The 21,028-nt window shown below is 39.9% G+C and overlaps 1 protein-coding gene across 4 annotated transcripts in view; it reads right to left on the bottom strand.

The window, feature by feature from the left end:
• Nucleotides 1-21,028, bottom strand: part of fbxo9 (F-box protein 9) — a 132,803-nt gene that overhangs the window by 1,675 nt on the left and 110,100 nt on the right. For all 4 annotated transcript variants that reach the window (XM_063039044.1, XM_063039041.1, XM_063039053.1 and 1 more), the window contains exons 10-12: nt 18,685-18,780; nt 12,072-12,165; nt 8,402-8,559 (exon numbers count right to left, since the gene is read on the bottom strand). In XM_063039044.1, the coding sequence (XP_062895114.1) occupies nt 8,402-8,559; nt 12,072-12,165; nt 18,685-18,780 (348 nt within the window). The remainder of the gene's footprint in view (nt 1-8,401; nt 8,560-12,071; nt 12,166-18,684; nt 18,781-21,028) is intronic.

The following is a 21,028-nucleotide window of genomic DNA, read 5'->3' as shown; positions in this document are numbered from 1 at the left end:
AATCAGTTTAGAGGGATAATAATCATCTATGATGGAATGACAAAGCAGACTTGATGGGCTGAATGGCTTAATTCTGCGTCTATGTCTTATGGTCTATGGTCTTATGGCAAGTATGGATCTGTTCTAATAGCACTTATTCCGTAATTATCCACAGTAAGTTACACATTACAGGAATTTCCGCTTCTGTTTTCTGTATGAACAGTTTTCACATCCCAATGTTCTGGATGAACAGACAAGTACTTGCATCATCTGAAATTTTCTTTCAAAATAAAAAGTGACTGTGATAAATTAAAGCCAAAGAGCAAATAACGTAACAGGCACACAATGAAATAAAAGAAAAGCCTTCACACAATTTTATGACGAAGAGAATTGTTATGTTTATTATAAACAAAAGATGATCATTATTAACTAAAAAAGTTCTGACATTATTGTAAGAAGAAATAAATGTCAATGGGTAAGAACTGCAGTTATGGAATCATCAGTACACCAAATAACTAACAGAAATAATATTCACAGAGTTAACTGCCATGGAAACAGGCCCTTCAGCCCAACTGGCCCATCCCTACCAAGATTTCCATCTAAGGTAGTGTAATTTGCCTGTTTGACCCAAATCCCTCTAAACATTTCCTATCCACGTACCTTACCAAGTACCTTATAAATATTATGTCCCCACACCACCAGATTCAGAAGCAATTATTACCCTTCAACCATCAGTCCTTTGAAACAGTGTGAATAACTTCACTCACCTCTACACTGAACGGATAACAGAACACAACCTATGGACTCACTTTCAAGGACTCAACAACTCATGTCCTTGGTATTATTTATTTATGTGAATTGTATTTGCACCGTCTTTCTTTTGCACATAGGTTGCCCATCACTTTTTGTTTCTGTAATTTTTATTAGACTATTATATTTCTTTGTATCCACTATGAATGTTTGCAAGAAAATGAATTTCATGGTAGTAAATGGTGACATATACGTATCCTAACAATAAATTTACTTTGAACTTTTAAATATTGTTAAGGTACCTGCCATGACCACTTCCTCTGACAACTCAATCTATACTCTGACCACCATCTGACAACGAGACCTGGGTGTCATTATACACCAGTAATTGAAAGTGGGCATGCAGGTACAGCAGGCGGTGAAAAAGGCGAATGGTATGCTGGCATTTATTATGAGAGGATTCGAGTACAGGAGCAGGGAGGTACTACTGCAGTTGTACAAGGCCTTGGTGAGACCACACCTGGAGTATTGTGTGCAGTTTTGGTCCCCTAATCTGAGGAAAGACATCTTTGCCATAGAGGGAGTACAAAGAAGGTTCACCAGATTGATTGCTGGGATGGCAGGTCTTTCATATGAAGAAAGACTGGATGAACTGGGCTTGTACTCGTTGGAATTTAGAAGATTGAGGGGGGATCTGATTGAAACGTATAAGATCCTAAAGGGATTGGACAGGCTAGATGCGGGAAGATTGTTCCCGATGTTGGGGAGGTCCAGAACGAGGGGTCACAGTTTGAGGATAGAGGGGAAGCCTTTTAGGACCGAGATTAGGAAAAACTTCTTCACACAGAGAGTGGTGAATCTGTGGAATTCTCTGCCACAGCAAATTGTTGAGGCCAGTTCATTGGCTATGTTTAAGAGGGAGTTAGATATGGCCCTTGTGGCTACAGGGGTCAGGGGGTATGGAGGGAAGGCTGGGGCGGGGTTCTGAGTTGGATGATCAGCCATGATCATAATAAATGGTGGTGCAGGCTCGAAGGGCTGAATGGCCTACTCCTGCACCTATTTTCTATGTTTCTATCTGTGCCCTCTAACTCTTGATTCCCCAATCCTGGGAAAAAAACCCTGTGCATTCACCCTAACTAAGACCCTCATAATTTTATACAACTCTATAAATTCACTTCTCATTCTCCTATGCTGCAATACATAGAGCCTAACTTGCTCAGCCTCTTCCCCATAACCTAGTCCCCAGTTCTGACAACACCTTCATGAATCTCTTCGGCACTCTTTCCAGTAGCAGAGTGACCAAAATAGAACATAGACCAAATGCAGCCTCACCAAGATCATGTATAATTGCAACATAGCATCCAGACTCCAATACTCTGTGCCTGACTGATAAAAGGCCACCATGCCAAATGCCTTCTTTACTACCCTATCTACTTGTTACAGCACTTACAGGGAAAACATTTATTTGTACCCCTAGGTCCCTCTGTTGTACAACACTCCCCAATTCCTTATCTTTGGCCATAAATGTCCTATCCTGATTTGTCTTTCCAAAATGCAACACGTAGCACCTATTCAAATTAAACTCATTTTGCCATTTCTCAGCCCACTTATTCAGCTGATCCAAAATCTGTGTGCAAATCCTGAAAACCATCTTCACTGTTAATGACACCACCTACTTTAGTGTCATCTGTAACGTTACTAACCATGCCTCATACATTCTCATCCAAATCACTGATACAGATGACAAATAGCAACGGGCCTAGCACTGACCTGTGGAGAACACCATGGTTATGGGCCTCCAATCCCAAAGTGCCTCCACTTTCTTAGAAGTTTGTCAAGATTTGGCATGTTATCTAAAACGTTGACAAACTTCTTTAGATGTGTGGTGGAGAGATTATTGACTGATTGCATCATAGCCAGTATGGAAACGCATCAATGCCTAAGAACAGAAAAGTCTACACAAAGTAGTGGATACAGTGCAGTCCATCACAGGAAAAACCCTCCGCACCTTTGAGCACATTTACAAAAAGTGCTGCCACAAGAAAGCAGCATCCATCATCAAGGACCCCCACCATCCAGGCCATGATCACTTCTTGCTGCTGCCATGAGGAAGAAGGTCCAGAAGCCACACCACCAGGTTCAGGAACAGTTAATACCCTTCAACTATCAGGCTCCTGAACTATTGTGGATAACTTCACTCACCATAGCACTGAACTAATCATTGAACATCACCTATGGACTCACTTTCAAGGACTCTGCAACTCAAGTTCTCAGTATTATTTATTTATTATTATCATTTTTGTTGTATTTGTAAAGTTTGTCTTCTTTTGCTCAATGCTTGTCAGTCTATGTAGTTTTTCATTGATTCTATTGTATTTATTTGTTCTACTGTGAGTGTCTGCAAGAAAATTAATTTCAGGGTAGTAAGGTGACAAATGCATATTTTGATAATAGGTTTACTTTGAACTTTAAACTAACCCTATAGAATAACAAAAGAGCCTGCAGATGCTGAAATTTGGACCAAAAAACTTTAGCAGATCTGTGAAGGCAAAAAACGGTTAATGACTCAGGCCACGACACTGCATCAAAATTGCTGCCTAAACAACTGAGCTCCTCTAACACTCTGGTTTTTGATCGCATGTTTTCATTTTTCAAGTCAGTTTCTCTGATATCAAGCATTCAGGAGTGGATTAAAAAAATTAATGTTACCATGCTGGTCATTTTGAGTAATCAGGCTTGCTGCATTTTTGCCTCAAGATGCACAACCACTGAATTTTACAAATCACGCTCTATGTTTTTAAAGTACATCCCAGTCATTTTTGGCATTACTCATTCCCAATTATGACTTGACTTTGACAAAGTCCATATAACAATTTAAAGAGACAGAATTGTAGGGCATAGATTGATGTGCTATTATTGATGTTTAGAATAATTCATCAGGTATTCTTAATAACTAGTTATAACAAACCAAATGCAAAATACCCTAATAAAGGGTCTCAGCCCAAAACGTGGACTTTTTATTCCTTTCCATAGATACTGCCTGACCTGCTGAGTTACTCCAGCATTATGTGCATTACTAAAGGCAAAATGAAGTATTTTGTTTATAAATAAAAAATATTTTATACAGTAAGTTATGATGATCTGGAATATGCTATCTGCAAAAGTGGTGGAAACAAATTCAAAAAAATTATTAGTGGATACATATGCAAAGGGACATTTTTTCCAAAGGCATCTCTACATGAGGCACTGCCACTGGCATCTATCATCAAGAATTCAAGATTAAAGATTATTTATTGTCATCCTTCAGTAAACAAGAGTGAAGGAGAACAAAATGATTGTTACTCCAGATCTGAATGCAGCATAAAAAATAAGCATAAAGAACACAACAAAAAAAAGCACATTAAGTATAAATACAGAAGAATAGCTTATGTATAGACATTGTATGTACATAAAGTGATGCTAGGTAAGGAGTAGCTATACTCCTTACTTAGTATGTTTGGCACAGCTTTGTGGGCCGAAGGGCTTGTATTGTGCTGTAGGCTTCCTATGTTTCTATTATGCATAAGGAGATTCTGACAGGAAATATATTTATTTATTCATTCAGTGATACAGCGTGGAACAGGCCCTACTGGCCCACTGAGCAGCACCGCCTAGCAACACATCTATTTATCCCTAGACTAATCACAGGACAATTTACAATGATCAATTAAGCTAAACCAGTACATCTTTGGACTGTGGGAGAAAATCTGAGCACTGGAGGAAATCTGCATTCACACAGGAAAAACTTATAAATTTTCTTACAGAAGCCTCCAGAATTTAACTCTGAACTCCAAATCCCTGAACTACAACACTGTTGTACTAACTGTTACGCTTCTGTGGCATAAATGATGAAGTAGCAGTGATGGGGTAGGTGAACGGATGGAGGTGTTGATCAGCTTGACAACTTGGGGGAAATAACTGTCTTTGAGTCTGGTGGTCCTGTGTAGATCCTGCGTAGCCTCATCCTTGATTGGAGTGGGACAAACGATCCATAAGCAGATCCTTCAAGATATTGCTGCCCTTTTTCTGGCACCTTTCTGTCTACAGGTCCTCTATGGTGGGTAGGCTGGTGCCAGTGACGCATCAGGAAGTTTCAACTACTCACTGTAAAGCCCTCCTGTCTGCCACCTCGCACATGCTCTTCTTGCAGTTGCCATCGGGGCAACATGCCCAGAAACTACAAGTCCCACACCACCAGGTTAAGGTACAGCAAATTTCCTTTATCCACCAGCTCCTTAAACCGACCTGCCCAACGCTAATCCTACCACAACAACGTAACACTATGGACAACCTCTTGCACTGTCATGTTCTTGTTTCTAATCTGGGTTTTGCACTAATGTTTCATTTTGCAGTCTTTTTCTTCATTATTGTATAATATATGTAGTTTATGTTTCATCAGAATCAGATTATTATCAATGATTGAAAAGCTGTGAAATTTGTTGTCTAGTACACTGCAAAGAAAAAATTACATTATACAAATATTACAAAAAATAAATGAATAATTTATATTGTGTGTTGTTCAAAACTAAAAGTATCTTGTTTTAAAATCAAAGTCTGTATGTCACCATATACTAACTCAAAATATACAGTGGCATGCAAAAGTTTGGGCACCCCGGTCAAAATTTCTGTTGCTGTGAATAGTTAAGTGAGTAGAAGATGAACTGATCTCCAAAAGTCATAAAATTAAAGATGAAACATTCTTTTCAACATTTTAAGCAAGATTAGTGTATTATTTTTGTTTTGTACAATGTTAGAGTGAAAAAAGGAAAGGAGCACCATGCAAAAGTTTGGCCACCTCAAGAGATGTGCGCTCTCAGATAACTTTTACCAAGGTCTCAGACCTCAATTAGCTTGTTAGGGCTATGGCTTGTTCATAATCATTGTTAGGAAAGGCAAGGTGTTGCAAATTTCAAGCTGACTCCTGAAACCTTGTTCCAACAATCTGCAGCCATGGGCTCCTCTAAGCAACTGCCTAGCGCTCTGAAAATTAAAATAAATGATGTCCACAAAGCAGGAGAAGGCAACAAGAAGATAGCAAAGTGTTTTCAGGTAGCCGTTTCCTCAGTTTGTAATGTAATTAAGAAATGGCAGTGAACAGGAATGGTGGAAGTCAAGTTGAGGTCTGGACGACCAAGAAAACTTTCCAAGAGAACTGCTCGTAGGATTGCTGGAAAGGTAAATCAAAACCCCCTTTTGACTGCAAAAGACCTTCAGGAAGATTTAGTAGACCCTGGAGTGGTGGTGCACTGTTCTACTGTGCAGCAACACCTGCACAAATATGACCTTCACGGAAGAGTCATCAGAAGAAAATTTTTCCTGCATACTCACCACAAAATTCAGCGTCAGAAGTTTGCAAAGGAACACCTAAACAAGCCTGATGCATTTTGGAAACAAGTCCTGTGGACTCATGAAGTTAAAATAGAACTTTTTGGCCGCAATGAGCAAAGGTATGTTTGGAGAAAAAAGGGTGCAGAATTTCATGAAAAGAACACCTCTCCAACTGTTAAACACGGGGGGTGGATTGATCATGTTTTGGGCTTGTGTTGCAGTCAGTGGCAGGGGGAACATTTCACTGGTAGAAGGAAGATTGAATTCAATTAAATACCAGCAAATTCTGGAAGCAAACATCACACCGTCTGTAAAAAAGCTGAAGATGAAAAGAGAATAGCTTCTACAACAGGATAATGATCCTAAACACACCTCAAAATCCACAATGGACTACCTCAAGCGGCATAAGCTGAAGATTTCGCCATGGCCCTCATAGTCCCCTGGCCTAAACATCATCGAAAATCTGTGGATAGACCGCAAAAGAGCAATGCATGCAAGACGGCCCAAGAATCTCACAGAACTAGAAGCCATTTGCAAGGAAGAATGGGCGAAAATCCCCCAAACAAGATTTGAAGGACTCTCAGCTGGCTACAGAAAGTGTTTACTTGCCAAAGGGTGTGTTACTAAGTATCAACCATGCAGGGTGCCCAAACTTTTGCTTCAGGCCCTTTTCCGTTTTTGTTATTTTGAAATTGTAAAAGATGAAAATAAAAAAGCAATCTTACTTAAAATATTAAAGAAATGTGTCATCTTTAACTTTATGCCTTTTGTAAATCAAGTATTCTTTTACTCGCTTAGCTATTCACAGTAACAGAAATTTTGACCAGGGGTGCCCAAACTTTTGCATGCCACTGCATATTTTTGAAGGCATTCACTGCAGAACAAAGAAGCACAATAGAATCAGTGAAAAACTGCAAACTGACAAATCAGCAATGTGCAAAAAAAAGGCAAACAGTACAAATAAAAAAATAAGCAATAAAAAATAAAAGATGGAGAGAGGTTGAGCCGGTAGGGCTCTATATAATGGAGTGTAGGAGAATGAGACGTGGACAAAATCATGAAGGATGTAGCTAAGGGTGAATGTGCACAGTCTTTTTTCCAGGGCAGGGGAATCAAGAACTAGAGGGAATAGGTTTAAAGTCTGAGGGGAAAGATTTACAAAGAACCTGAGGGGCCACTTTCTCAGCCAGAGGATGGCTGCTATATAGCATGAGTTGTCAGGAGAAGTGTTTAAGACAGGTACCTTAACAATATTTCAAGGTAAATTTATTATCAGAATATGTATATGTCACCATATACTATTCTGAGATTCATTTTTGTAGGCATTCAGAATAGAGCAAATAAGTAGAATAAATGAAAAAACAGGGACTGACAACCAATGTGCAAAAAAAGACAAATTGCAAATTAAAAAAAAATAATTAATACTGAGAATGTGTGTTGTACAGTCATTGAAAGTGAGTCCAAATGTTGTAGAATCTGTTCAGAACCTGTCTGAACCTGTGTCCCAAACAGTAGAAATGGAAACTCTACAAAGGATAGTACAAACCAGCAAGAGGATCACTGGGCTCTCACTCTCCCCTATTTATAATATTAACCGAAAGTGTTGCAGACGAAGAGCCCAAAGCATTGTTGAGAATCCCTGCCACCCATCACACGATGTCTTTGACCAACTACCACCAGGAAGGAGGTACACCCCAACTACCACCAGGAAGGAGGTACACAAGCATCAGAACTAGGACTGATAACAGTTTCTTCCCTCAGGCTGTGAGACTAATGAATACCCTGTCAAAATCAAGATCTTGTCATCAGGACAGTGAGCTGTTTCCTGTATTGTTTTCGGTTTACTGTTTACCTGTATTACACACTACATGCATTTTGTATTATATTTAATAATTTATTTATAGTAATATTTTGGTTTACGTGCTGTGTGATATATGTTTTTAGCCTGCCATGGTCTGGAGGACCAATGTTTCATTTAGTTGTATATATCTACAGTTAGATGACAACAAACTTGAAGAATGGCAAAGAGCTGTATATATCCACATTAAGGATTATTTCAGCACAGAACAGTACAGCAGAGTACAAAGCCCTTTGGCCCTTTATGTTGTACCAACATTTTGACCTTCTCCAAGATTAGCTGAATGTTTCCCTCCTGCATAGCCCTCCATTTTTCTATCATTCATGTGTCTATCTGAGTCTTTTAAATGTTCTTAATGTATCTTCCTCTACTACCACCCCTGGCAGTGCATTCCATGAAGCTTCATTACGAAGTGAGATTGCAAGAGTACAAGCTGATACTTACTTGTAGGTAACTAGACATGAGTGATGAAGCCAGACCAGCTTGTTAAATCGCTGACGACCACTGGAAGCAAGTTGTAACCCCACATGAAAATTATGATCAATCTCAGTAGGAGGAGGAGCCCGTCGATAATACCTATACTTCTGATACTCTGGAGCCTTCTGTTTAAAAAAAAGAGAATAAATCACACATTCTTCCTGAAAGGATGATCATTGAGTTATAGTTTCCACTCAATATTCCTATGAGCTCTTTTACAGTAACTAGAATAAGTAGATACCGTCAGCATTTTCAATTTGACAACCAAGTGCACAGGAATGAAATTAAATGGAACATAAAAATCAATCAAGACTACACATTAGAAATCCGAAATAAGGGAAAGCGCTGGATAAAACTCAGCAGGTTAGGCAGCATCTGTGGAAAGAGAATTCAGTTCTGGTCACTTCATTTTGGGAAGGACGTGGGAGCTTCAGAGAAGGTGCAGAGGAGATATACCAGGATGCTACCTGGCCTGAAGTTATAAAGTTAGGTTAAGTGAGCCAGGGCTTTTCTCTTTGGAGTAAAAGAGGATGAGCGTAGTATACAGGATTAGAAATATCAAGTAGATAGTCAGATAATCTGAGGGAGCATAATTTTAAGATGAATGGAGGGAAGTACAAGAGGGTGTAAGAGGCAAGTTTTTAATTACACAGAGTGGTAGGTGCATGGAACATGCTGTTAGATGGCAGTGGTAGAGGTAACAGTGGCATGCAAAAGTTTGGGCACCCCGGTCAAAATTTCTGTTACTGTGAATAGCTAAGTGAGTAAAAGATGACCTGGTTTCCAAAAGGCATAAAGTTAAAGATGACACATTCCTTTAATATTTTAAGCAATAAAACCATTTTATTTCCACCTTTTACATTTTCAAAATAACAAAAAAGGAAAAGGGCCCGAAGCAAAAGTTTGGTTACCTTGCATGTTTAGTACTTAGTAACACTCCCTTTGGCAAGTATCACAGCTTGTAAACACTTTCTGTAGCCAGCTAAGAGTATTTCAATTCTTGTTTGGGGGATTTTCGCCCATTCTTCCTTGCAAAAGGCTTCTAGTTCTGAGAGATTCTTGGGCCGTCTTGCATGCACTGCTTTTTTGAGGTCTATCCACATATTTTCAATGATGTTTAGGTCGGGGGACTGTAAGGGCCATGGCAAAACCTTCAGTTTGCGCCTCTTGAGGTAGTCCATCGTGGATTTTGAGGTTTGTTTAGGATCATTATCCTGTTATAGAAGCCATCCTCTTTTCATCTTCAGCTTTTGTACAGATGGTGTGATGTTTGCTTCCAGAATTTCATGGTACTTAATTGAATTCATTCTTCCCTCTAGCAGTGAAATGCTCCCTGTGCCACTGGCTGCAACACAAGCCCAAAACACAATTGATTCACCCCCGTGCTTAACAGTTGGAGAGGTGTTCTTTTGATGAAATTCTGCACCCTTTTTTTCTCCAAACATACCTTTGTTCGTTGCGGCCAAAAAGTTCTATTTTAACTTCATGAGTCCACAGGACTTGTTTCCAAAATGCATCAGGCTTGTTTAGATGTTCCTTTGCAGACTTCTGACGCTGAATTTTGTGGTAAGTATGCAGGAAAAGTTTTCTTCTGATGACTCTTCCATGAAGGTCATATTTGTGCAGGTGTTGCTGCACAGTAGAACAGTGCACCACCACTCCAGAGTCTGCTAAATCTTCCTGAAGGTCTTTTGCAGTCAAACGGGAGTTCTGATTTGCCTTTCTAGCAATCCTACGAGCAGTTCTCTTGGAAAGTTTTCTTGGTCTTCCAGACCTCAGCTTGACCTCCATAGTTCCTGTTAACTGCCATTTCTTAACTACATTAGGAACTGAGGAAACGACTACTGGAAAATGCTTTGCTATCTTCTTATAGCCTTCTCCTGCTTTGTGGGCATCATTTAGTTTAATCTTCCAGAGCGCTAGGCAGCTGCTTAGAGGAGCCCATGGCTGCTGATTGTTGGGACAAGGTTTGAGGAGTTAGGGTATTTATAAAGCTTTGAAATTTGCATCACCTGGCCTTTCCTAACGATGACTGTGAACAAGCCATAGCGCTAACAAACTAATTAAGGTCTGAGACCTTGGTAAAAGTTATCTGAGAGCTCAAATCTCTTGGGGTGCCCAAACTTTTGCATGGTGCTTCTTTCCTTTTTTTTCACTCTAAAATTGTACAAAACAAAAGTAATACACTAATCTTGCTTAAAATGTTGAAAAGAATGTTTCATCCTTAACTTTATGACTTTTGGAGATCAGTTCATCTTCTACTCACTTAACTATTCACAGCAACAGAAATTTTGACTTCTGCATGCCGCTGTAGATATTTTAGCGGCATTTAAAAAAACTCTTAAGATAGGCACATGGATAATAGAAACATGGAGGGCTATGTAGAGGGGTAAGGGTTAGATTGATGTAATAGTAGGTTAAAAGGTCGGCACAACCTTGTGAATCGAAGGACCTGTACTGTGCTGAAGAGTTCTATGAACTATGTTCAGATAGCATTTCAAGTCTGAGACCCTTCATCACAACTGCTTCTCTTTCTGCACGTTCTGCTTGACTAGCATTTGCTACTTTTTTTTTTAAAAGTAACACTCATGTGTTAACACTCTTCCTGTCGGGTTAATTAAAAGCAACACTATCGAGTTACAACTAAAATCATACTTCCCTAAGACAGAAGATAGCTGTATGGTCTTAATAATCTATAATTTTAAAATGACTATTTACCATTTTTTTCAAAAAGAGCTGTCACACAGCTGCTGGTCAATTTGAAGATACACCAGAGTCAATAGTTTGATTTTCTGTTAATGCCATCATGAACATAAACTCAGTGGCCACTTTATTAGGTCTAGAAGTGGAACCTGGTGTGGTCTTCTGCTGCAGTTGCCCATCCACTTCAAGGTTTGATGTCCTGTGTGTTCAGAGATGCACTCCTGCACACCGTTGTTGTTGCATGTGGTTACTTGAGCTGCTGTCACTTTCCTGTCAGCTTGAATCAGTCTGGCCATTCTCCTCTGATCTCACTCATTAACAAAGCACTTTGCCCACAGAACTACTGCACACTGGATGATTTGTTTTTGTTTTTAGCACCATTATCTATAAACTCTATGGACCATTGTGTGTGAAAATCCCAGGAGATCAGCAGTTTCTGAGATACTCAAACTACCCCATCTGGCACCAACAATAATTCCACAGTCAAAGTTACTTAGATCACATTTCTTCCCCATTCTCTGTTTGATTTGAAAAACAACTGAATGCCTGCACGCTTTTATGCACTGAGTTGGTGCCACATGATAGCTGATTAGATTAACGAGCATGTGTACAGGTGTATCTGATACAGTGGTCACAGTGAATATCCCTTTTGACTTTGAAGGCATTGCAAATTCTCAAAAACCTGAGATTTGGCCAGTCAAAATTGAATTCCCTAATTGGAACAGAGGGGAAATCTGCAGCCCTACTATACACACATGGATATCAGAAAACATAGCACGAAGTAGAGATTGAAAATATTGGTCTTGAATACCAATAGCATAGACACATGCTCAGTAAACTCAATGGTAATGATTTGTTAAAAAATCCATAGATGTTTTTTATCTCAAATAATATACTTAAGTAACTTGCTATTAATCAATTCTTTAATACCTACCTCCTCCTTCTTCTTTGCTAGAACAGCAAATACTTTGGTTTGATTATCTGTTTCTTGTGACAGACGAAAGTGACCAAATAGGACAGCATCGATTCTATGAGACAAAATGAAATCCCCTGAGCGATTTCAGCAATGAGTTCCAAGACGTCAATGCCACAAGCTATTTCCAGATAAATTAAAGATACATTTGGCTTTAAATGAAATTGATTCTTTTTTAAAAGAAATTAAAAATTCTAATTATCATTTTATACCAGGTCCACATTGAAATTTCATCTTCAGACTTACAAAAGTAACATCCAAGATGTTTAAACAGCAAAAAGCAAATCAGAAAATTAAAAAAAAAAGCTTGCTGCACATGCAAAATAAATACATACCTGGAGTCTGCTCAAGATATTATCTCCCAGTCGGACTTTAGAGCACCCATGCTTTATCAGTATGTATGGCAGCTCTTAAGAGGCATTTATGATTGTGAGCACCACTACTAAACAGCCAGTTAATATTCTTTGTCAGAATCAAGTTTAATATCGCTGGCATATGTCGTGAAATTTGCTGTTTTGTGGCAGCAGTACTTTCAAATACATAATAATAGAACCCTATAAATGACAATATGAAAAATATATACATATAGAATTATAAATAAATAAATAATGCAAAAAGAGAGCAAAAAAATAATGAGGAGCTGTACATGGGTTCATTGTCCACTCAGAACTCTGATGGTAGAGGTAATGAAGCTGTTCCTAAAATGTTGAATTGTGTCTTCAGGCTCCTGTACCTCCTTCTTGATGGTAGCAATGAGAAGATTGCATGTCCTGGGTGATGGGGGTTTTGAATGATGGTTGCCGCATTTATGAAGCATCGGCTTTTGAAGATATCTTTGATGCTGGGGAGGCTAGTGTCCATGAAGGAGCTGGCTGAGTTTTCAACTTTCTGTAGCTTTTTCCAAAACTGTGCTGTGGCCCCTCCGTACCACATAGTGATGCAACAGGTAGAATGCTCTCTATAGCACACCTGTAGAAATTTGTGAGTGTCTTTGCTATCATACAAAGTCTCCTCAAACTCCGAATAAAATACAGCCACTGTCATGACTTCTTTGTAATTGCACCAATATATTGAGCCCAGGATAGGTCTTCAGAGATACTGACACCCAGGAATTTGAAACTCTTCACCTCTTCCACTGCTAATCCCTTAATGAGAACTGGCATGGGTTCCCTCGGCTTCTCATCTGAAGTTCTGTCAACAATAGCTGCGTCATCGGCAAATTTATAGATGATGTTTGCGCTGTGCCTAGCCATACAGTCGTGTGTGTAGACAGAGTAGAGCACAGGGGTAAGCATGCATCCCTGAGATGTACCAGTGTTTATTGTCAGCGAGGATATGTTATTTCTGCACTGACTGTGGTCTCCTGATTTGTTTTCCTTTGTGAGATTAATAGTTTGGCATGGCTTAGATGGGCTAAAGGTCCTGTTTCTGTGCTGTAGTGCTCTGTGACTTTATGATCTACGATTTCTACACAATTGACAGTTAAATGGATTTTACACACTCTCAAAGGTCCAAGCACCACACTTAACAAGGGATACTGAGGATAGGTCTCAATTGGAATTGGTTTATTCTTGTCACATGTACCGAGAAACAGTCATTTGATCATGGTTGATTTATTACCCTTCTCAGCTCCATTCTCCTGCCTTTGATGGTATTACTAATCAAGAACACATCAACCTCTACTTTAAATGCACCCAATGACTTTGCCTCCACAATTACGTGTGGCAATGAATTCCACAGAATAACCACCCTTCTGGTTGAAAAAATTCCTCTTCATCTCTGTTCTAAAGGGAAGTCCTTCTATTGTAAGGCTGTAACCCTCTGGTCCTAGACCATCCCACTATAGGAAACATCCTGCAGCAGTATGCAAGTCAACCTTTTCACTGCATCTTGGTACGTGACAACAATAAACCAATCCAAATTCCAATTCATTGTCTGGTTGTCAGCAAATTATAGTTGAAAGTAGATACACTTGCACCATTCAAAACATCAATATCACTACATTCCTTCCACCACTCCCATGAGAATTTAGGTCTGTCTGCCTCAATACACCCTGCCATTGTTCCATAAATTGTTGCTGTCATTATACTGGAGACCTTGCAGAATACATCTTAAGAGAGAAGGAAGGAGAATGGGATTGAGGAGGATAACAAATCAACCATAATTGAATGACGGAGACTTAATAGGCTAAATGGCCTAATTTTGGTCCTATGTCCCATGGTCTTGTGATTTCCCTGGTAGAACAGGTAGAAATTCTCATTTTAGTGCCAAAGAACAGAAAAAAAGGCGGCCATTTGGCCTTCTTGCTTTCTATCCCACTGTTATAAGACCATTGAACAACCAGTGAGAATGATAATATAGATTCTTGACCTCAAGATTAATTATCATTCAACCATACACAGGAACTCCAGCTAAATTAAAACAGTGTTTCTCCAGGGCCAAGGTGCAAAACACAGAAGGTACAGCCTTACACACCATGTATAATTACAACAGCACGTACAGTCACAAAAAGTAATATTGGCACAAGTCCCTGAGTGGCATGGCCTGAAGATTGATGGTGCATGGGCTGCTGTCCTGGAGCCATGTTTCTGCAAGAACAAGTATGCAACAGTTCCTCATCTCGCACTGGTTCAGCAGACGAAGGCAAATCAGCTTGTCTCATGCTGGGTTAGCTACAGACAATCCAGCTTGTCTCCCCAGGAGCGAACACTGGAGAGCAGCAGTGACGGGATGGGCCAGAGCCAACTTAGTTCCAACGCTGCACCTCTGTTTTCTCCCACAATGCCTCCAGCACCTCATCCCGAGTGCCTATAACAGGCAATGCCATAGTATGAGGGTCTGGTCCGCACAACCGAGGACACCTAGCTCCCATGCTGTGGGTCTAGCCAATGAACCAGACTTGCAGTAGTTTATATTTACCAATGTCCAACAGGTCTTGCAATCATAAGAAAAGCTACACATTTGCACCATTTGTTAGATCCGGGGAAGCTGCTGTGACCAAGTGCACTGCCATCTGCCTGCAATACACTTTCTCTGTAACTGTCATAATTTATTCTGCATTCTGTTACTGTTTTCCCTTTTACTATCTCGATGCATTGAAGTGATGGAAGAATCTGTGTGGAATGCATGGAAAACAAAACTTTTCACTGTAACATTGTTACAGTTTTTCCTTCATACTAACTCGATGGACTGATGTGATGAATTTATCTACATGGAGGATCTCCATAACAACTTGTTCAGTGTTCCTCGAACCTATGACAATTATAAACCAAATAACCAATTTCATGGTTGATCTTCTACCTCAGTGTCACTTTCCTATGCTTCTTCCAAATTCTGATTCTGATGTCTAAAATGATGGCACTCCTGGCTAATCGTCACTATTATAGTGCCAGCAGTTGAAGTTCAATTCTGCTTCTGTCTGCAAAGGGTTTGTACATTCTCCCCATGATCTTATAGGTTTCTTCCAGGTGCTCCAATTTCCTCCCACATTCCAAAGATGAACAGGCTAGTAATAATAAGTTGTGGGCATGCTATGTTAGTGCTGGAAGCATGACGACACTTGCAGGCTGCCCTAGCACATTCTTCGACTGTGTTGGCCACTGATGCGAACCACGCATTTCACTGATGTTTCAATATAAATGTGACAAATTAAGGTAATCTTTTAACTTCATAAAAAAACTGAACTTTATGCTCTGATTTTACTGGTGAGAGCCCTGTGGATGCAATCACCATTCCCAAAACCATTCTCTGATAAAGGGTTTTGACCCATAAATCAATAACTCCTTCCAAAAGACCATAAGACATAGGAGTACAATAAGACCGTTCAGCTCATTGAGCATGCTTTACCATTCTATCATGGCTGATTTATTATCCTTTTCAATCCAATTCTTTTTTCTCCCTCTAACCTTTGATACCCTGACTAGTTAAGAACTGAGCAACCAAATTCGTCAATATCTCTGTTCTAAATGGACATCCCTCTAATCTGAGCCTGTGCTCTCTGGCCCTAGACTTCCCCACTAAAGAAAATATCCTCTCCATGTCTGCACTGTCCAGACCTCTCAATAGGTTTCAACGAGATCCCGCCCCCCCCCCATTCTTCTAAATTCCAGCAAGTACAAGCCCAGAGATATCAAATGCTCTTCATAAATTAACCTTTTCATTCTAGTGAACCTCCTCTGGACCCTCTCTGATGCCAGCACATTTTTATTTGATATGGGATCCAAAATTGCTGAGTTCCTCCAGCATTTTGTGTGTGTTGCTCAGATTTCCAGCATCTGCAGATTTTCTCATTTTTGATCAATGTCTTATAAAGTTTCAGCATTATACCCTTATATTCAAGTCCTCATGAAAAGAATGCCAACATTGCATTTGGCTTCCTTACCACTGACTCAATCTGCAAGTTAATCTTTAGGGAATCCTTCTTGTACCTTTGATTTCTGAAATTTCTCCCTGTTTAGAAAATAGTCTACATCTTTACTCCTTCTACCAAAGTGCATGACCATACACGTCCTGACACTGTACTCCATCTGCCACTTTGCCTATTCTCACAATCTAAGTCCTTCTGCAGACTTCCTGCTTCTTTAACACTACCTGCCTCCCCACTTACTTTCATATTGTCTGCAAACTTGGCCACAAAGTTATCAATTCTATCATCGACATCGCTGAAAAGAAGCAGTCCCAACATCAACCCCTGTGGATCACCGCTAGTTACTGGTAGCCAACCAGAAAAGGCCCCCTTTTAGTATCTTCCTGTAATACCAGGAGCTCTAATCTTGTTAAGCAGCCTCATATGTGGCATCTTGTCAACCCCTTCCTGAAAATCCATGTATACAACATCCACTGACTCTCCTTTGCCAGATGCTGTTCGACCCACCGAGTTCCTCAGTTAGATTGCTGCTCCAGATTCCAGCATCTACAGTCTCTCGTGTCTCCCTGAAACACGTTTATGAACAAATTTCCTTTCTGTTGTCATGTCTTTGATTGTCTATCTTTGCCTCCAATTACTACCACCTTCTTCCTTCACTTTCAATCCTTTTTTAATTGATTTCTTCCTTCATCAGTCAGGGCATTGAGTACAGAAATTGGGATGTGATGTTGCAGTTATACAAGACTGCATTTGAAGGGCTGTGTTGAGTTTTGTTGCCTTGGTATCTATCTTCATGGAAATATACCATTAAGCTGGAAAGATTGGTGAAGATATTTACAAGTACGTTGTTGAGACTCAAAGGGCTGAGTTATGGAGAGATGTTGAGCAGGTTGGGACTTTCCTCAGTGGAGTGTAGGAGATCCTGTAGAAGTATATGGGGTGCATAGAAAGGGTGAATTTGCAGTCTTCTCCCCAGGGTTGGGGAATCAAAAACAAGGCATAGTCTTAGGGTGAGAGGGGAAAGACAAACTTTTACACCCTGAGTAGTCAATATATGGAATGAGCTGCTTGAGGGAGTGGTTCAGACGGAATATTAACAACAGTAAAATGTACCTGGACAGATACATTGACAAGATTAGCTTGGAAATTTTGGATCAGTTGTGCTGAAGTGTCTGTTCCCTTGCTGTATGACTCTGTGACTCCATCTCATCTCGATCAGTCCTGATGAAGGGTCTCAGTCTGAAACGCTGGCTGTTTATTCCTCTTCATAGATGCTGCCTGACCTGCTGAGTTCTCCAACATTTTGTGTGTGTTACTCTGGATTTCCAGCATCAGCAGAGTATTTTCATTTATCATCTTGAACATCCCTCTTTGCACACCCCACCTTTGTTGCCAGAGTTTAGAAACTCCCAAGTCTCCTCTCAATCACCTTCTTATCTTGCTTGAGTTGCTTGTTAAAAGTCAAAGTCAAGTTTATTGCCATATGCCCAGGTGCAATGAAAAACTTACTTGCAGCATCACAGACACAAACCTTCAGATATGTAACATTCACAAGAAACACAAATTAAACATAATTGTACACAATTTCTACAAGAAAGAACACAATTAGGACAAAAAGCAAAGTCCACTGAAATACAAAGTGGTCACAGCGTTCCTCTACTGAGGTAATGATTAGGATTGTGATGGTTGGTTCAAGAACCAAATGGTTGAAGGGAAGTAGCTGTGCTTGAACCTGATTGTGTGGGACCGCAGGCTCCTGCCCAATGGTAGCAGTGGGAAGGTAGCATGGCCCAGATGGTGAGGTTCTTCAATGACAGATGCTGCCTTCTTGTAGCAGCACCTCCTGTAGATACTACTGATAATAGTCAAGGATATGCCCCTGATGTACTGGGCTGAATCTAGTACTCTCTGTAGCTTCTTATATTGCTGTGCATTTTAATTGCTGTATCAGACTGTGACACAACCACTCAGGACACCTTCAACACTACATCTATAAAAGTTTATTAAGAGTGCTTGGTGACATGTTGAACCTCTTCAATCCTTTAAAGTGGAAACTACCTGCAAAACGTGTAATGCAAAAGAAAATTGAGCAACTCAGCATCAAATTAACACTGCAATAAGATTGTTGTTTTTACTGAACAACACACTGCAAGTACTAAAATTTCTTTAAAGCATATGGCATTGTGGACAACACCTTGCAATCATTACCTTGGAGTCCTACAGCATAAGCGGGGTACAATGGACTGGGGATCTTCTGGTGTGGTCAGCATTATCACCTGTCCTCCTGGGAAGAATCGCAGATACCTGGTTGTAGAAAGGGTTATGCATAATGGTCAATAATTGCAAATCTTGTATTTAAAACAGACATAAAATTGTAAACTGAAAAGGCAGTATTCATAATAGTAAGGTATATAACTGAATTATAATTGAAGAATTTTCCACTCTATGCTTATTTGGTTATCTTTGGTTGTTCATGGACTGTCATCACTCCCAACAGGGAAGAGGCTAAGTAACATCCACGCCAGGACCACCATACTCAAAAACAGATACTTTCATCCAGCAGTAAGGCATCAACATCTTCACCAACTAAATCACCCCCCTAACCCCCAACAACACTACTTTATTATTTCCTGCCAATCACCTTATGTATAGAAACTGCTGCGCTTTGCATCATTTTATGAACATAAAATCAATGTATACAAGTTACCTTTTGTACTTATATCTATTGTGTTTTTTTATTATTGTGTTCTTTATCTTACTGCTTTTTTTTGTGCGGCATCACATCCAGAGTAACAATTAATTCATTCTCTTTTACACTTGTGTACTGGAAATGATTTTAAACAATCTTGAAATTGAAACAAATCTAGTCAATTCTGGAGTGGTCTCAAAAAAAAATCAACTGACATGAATGACACATTCCTATGCTATACTGTTCCATGTTCTACGTTCTGGTCAAAACTGAGGTTAAAGCTCAAGAATGAATGAAAACAAAGATTCAATAGAAAGGTCCACAAAAATCATCAAGATAATTGTTCAGATAATTGCTGAAAAAGATGTCTTCAAACTAGTTCTGGACAAGTTTGGCAGTTTGAAACACAATGAACTATTCAACTAAAAATTCTTAACTTCAAAGTTTACTTAATCATAGCATCACACAAGGAAAAGCAAAAATAGAGGAAGTCACGGCGGCCTAGTTATTCAGCAAGTAGTGCAGCTGTCTGACAGCTGCAGCGACTGGACTTGACCCATGTCCAAGCTCCGATGTTGTCTGTGTGGAGTTTGTATGTTCCTTCTGTTACCATGGACCAAAGGTCCATGAGCCAGTCGTCAGAGGATCAGAGGTGGAGAAGATCAGCAACTTCAAGTTCCTCAGTGTGAGCATTTCTGAGGACCCATCCCGGGCCCAGGACAGTTATGAAGAAAGCACAGAAGCACCTCTACTTCTTTAGGAGTTTTGCGAAGATTCATCTTAAAATTTTGATGAACTTCTACACATGCAGTGGACAGTATACAGTGGCATGCAAAAGTTTGGGCACCTCTGGTCAAAATTTCTGTTACTGTGAATAGCTAAGCGAGTAAAAGATGACCTGATTTCCAAAAGGCATAAAGATGACGCATTTATTTATTATTTTAAGATTACTTTTTTATTTCCATCTTTTACAGTTTCAAAATAACAAAAAAGGAAAAGGGTCCGAAGCAAAAGTTTGGGCACCCTGCATGGCAGTAACATCCCCTTTGGCAAATATCACAGCTTGTAAACACTTCCTGTAGCCAGCTAAGAGTCTTTCAATTCTTGTTTGGGGGATTTTCACCCTTTCTTCCTTGCAAAAGGCTTATAGTTCTGTGAGATTCTTGGGCCATCTTGCATGCACTGCTCTTTTGATGTCTATCCACAGATTCTCGATGATGTTTAGGTCGGGGGACTGTGAGAGCCATGGCAAAACCTTCAGCTTGCGCCTCTTGAGGTAGTCTATCGTGGATTTTGAGGTGTGTTTAGGATCATTATCCTGTTGTAGAAGCCATCCTCTTTTCATCTTCGGCTTCTTCACAGACAGTGTGATGTTTGCTTCCAGAATTTGCTGGTATTTAATTGAATTCATTCTTCCTTCTACCAGTAAATGTTCCCCGTGCCACTGGCTGCAACACAAGCTCAAAGCATGATCTATCCACCCCCCTGCTTAACAGTTGGAGAGGTGTTCTTTTCATGAAATTCTGCACCCTTTTTTTCTCCAAACATACCTTTGCTCATTGTGGCCAAAAAGTTCTATTTTAACTTTATCAGTCCACAGGACTTGTTTCCCAAATGCATCAGGTTTGTTTAGATGTTCCTTTGCAAACTTCTGACGCTGAATTTTGTGGTGAGGACGCAGGAAAAGTTTTCTTCTGATGACTCTTCCATGAAGGTTATATTTGTGCAGGTGTAGCTGCACAGTAGAACAGTGCACCACCACTCCAGAGTCTGCTAAAGCTTCCTGAAGGTCTTTTGCAGTCAAACGGGGGTTTTGATTTGCCTTTCTTGCAATCCTACGAGCAGTTCTCTTGGAAAGTTTTC

This window comes from Mobula hypostoma, chromosome 2 (assembly GCF_963921235.1).
Source record: "Mobula hypostoma chromosome 2, sMobHyp1.1, whole genome shotgun sequence".
Classification (NCBI taxonomy): domain Eukaryota; kingdom Metazoa; phylum Chordata; class Chondrichthyes; order Myliobatiformes; family Myliobatidae; genus Mobula; species Mobula hypostoma.
The sequence above is the reverse complement of the archived record's forward strand: the minus strand, read 5'-3'. Positions and strand labels throughout refer to the sequence as shown.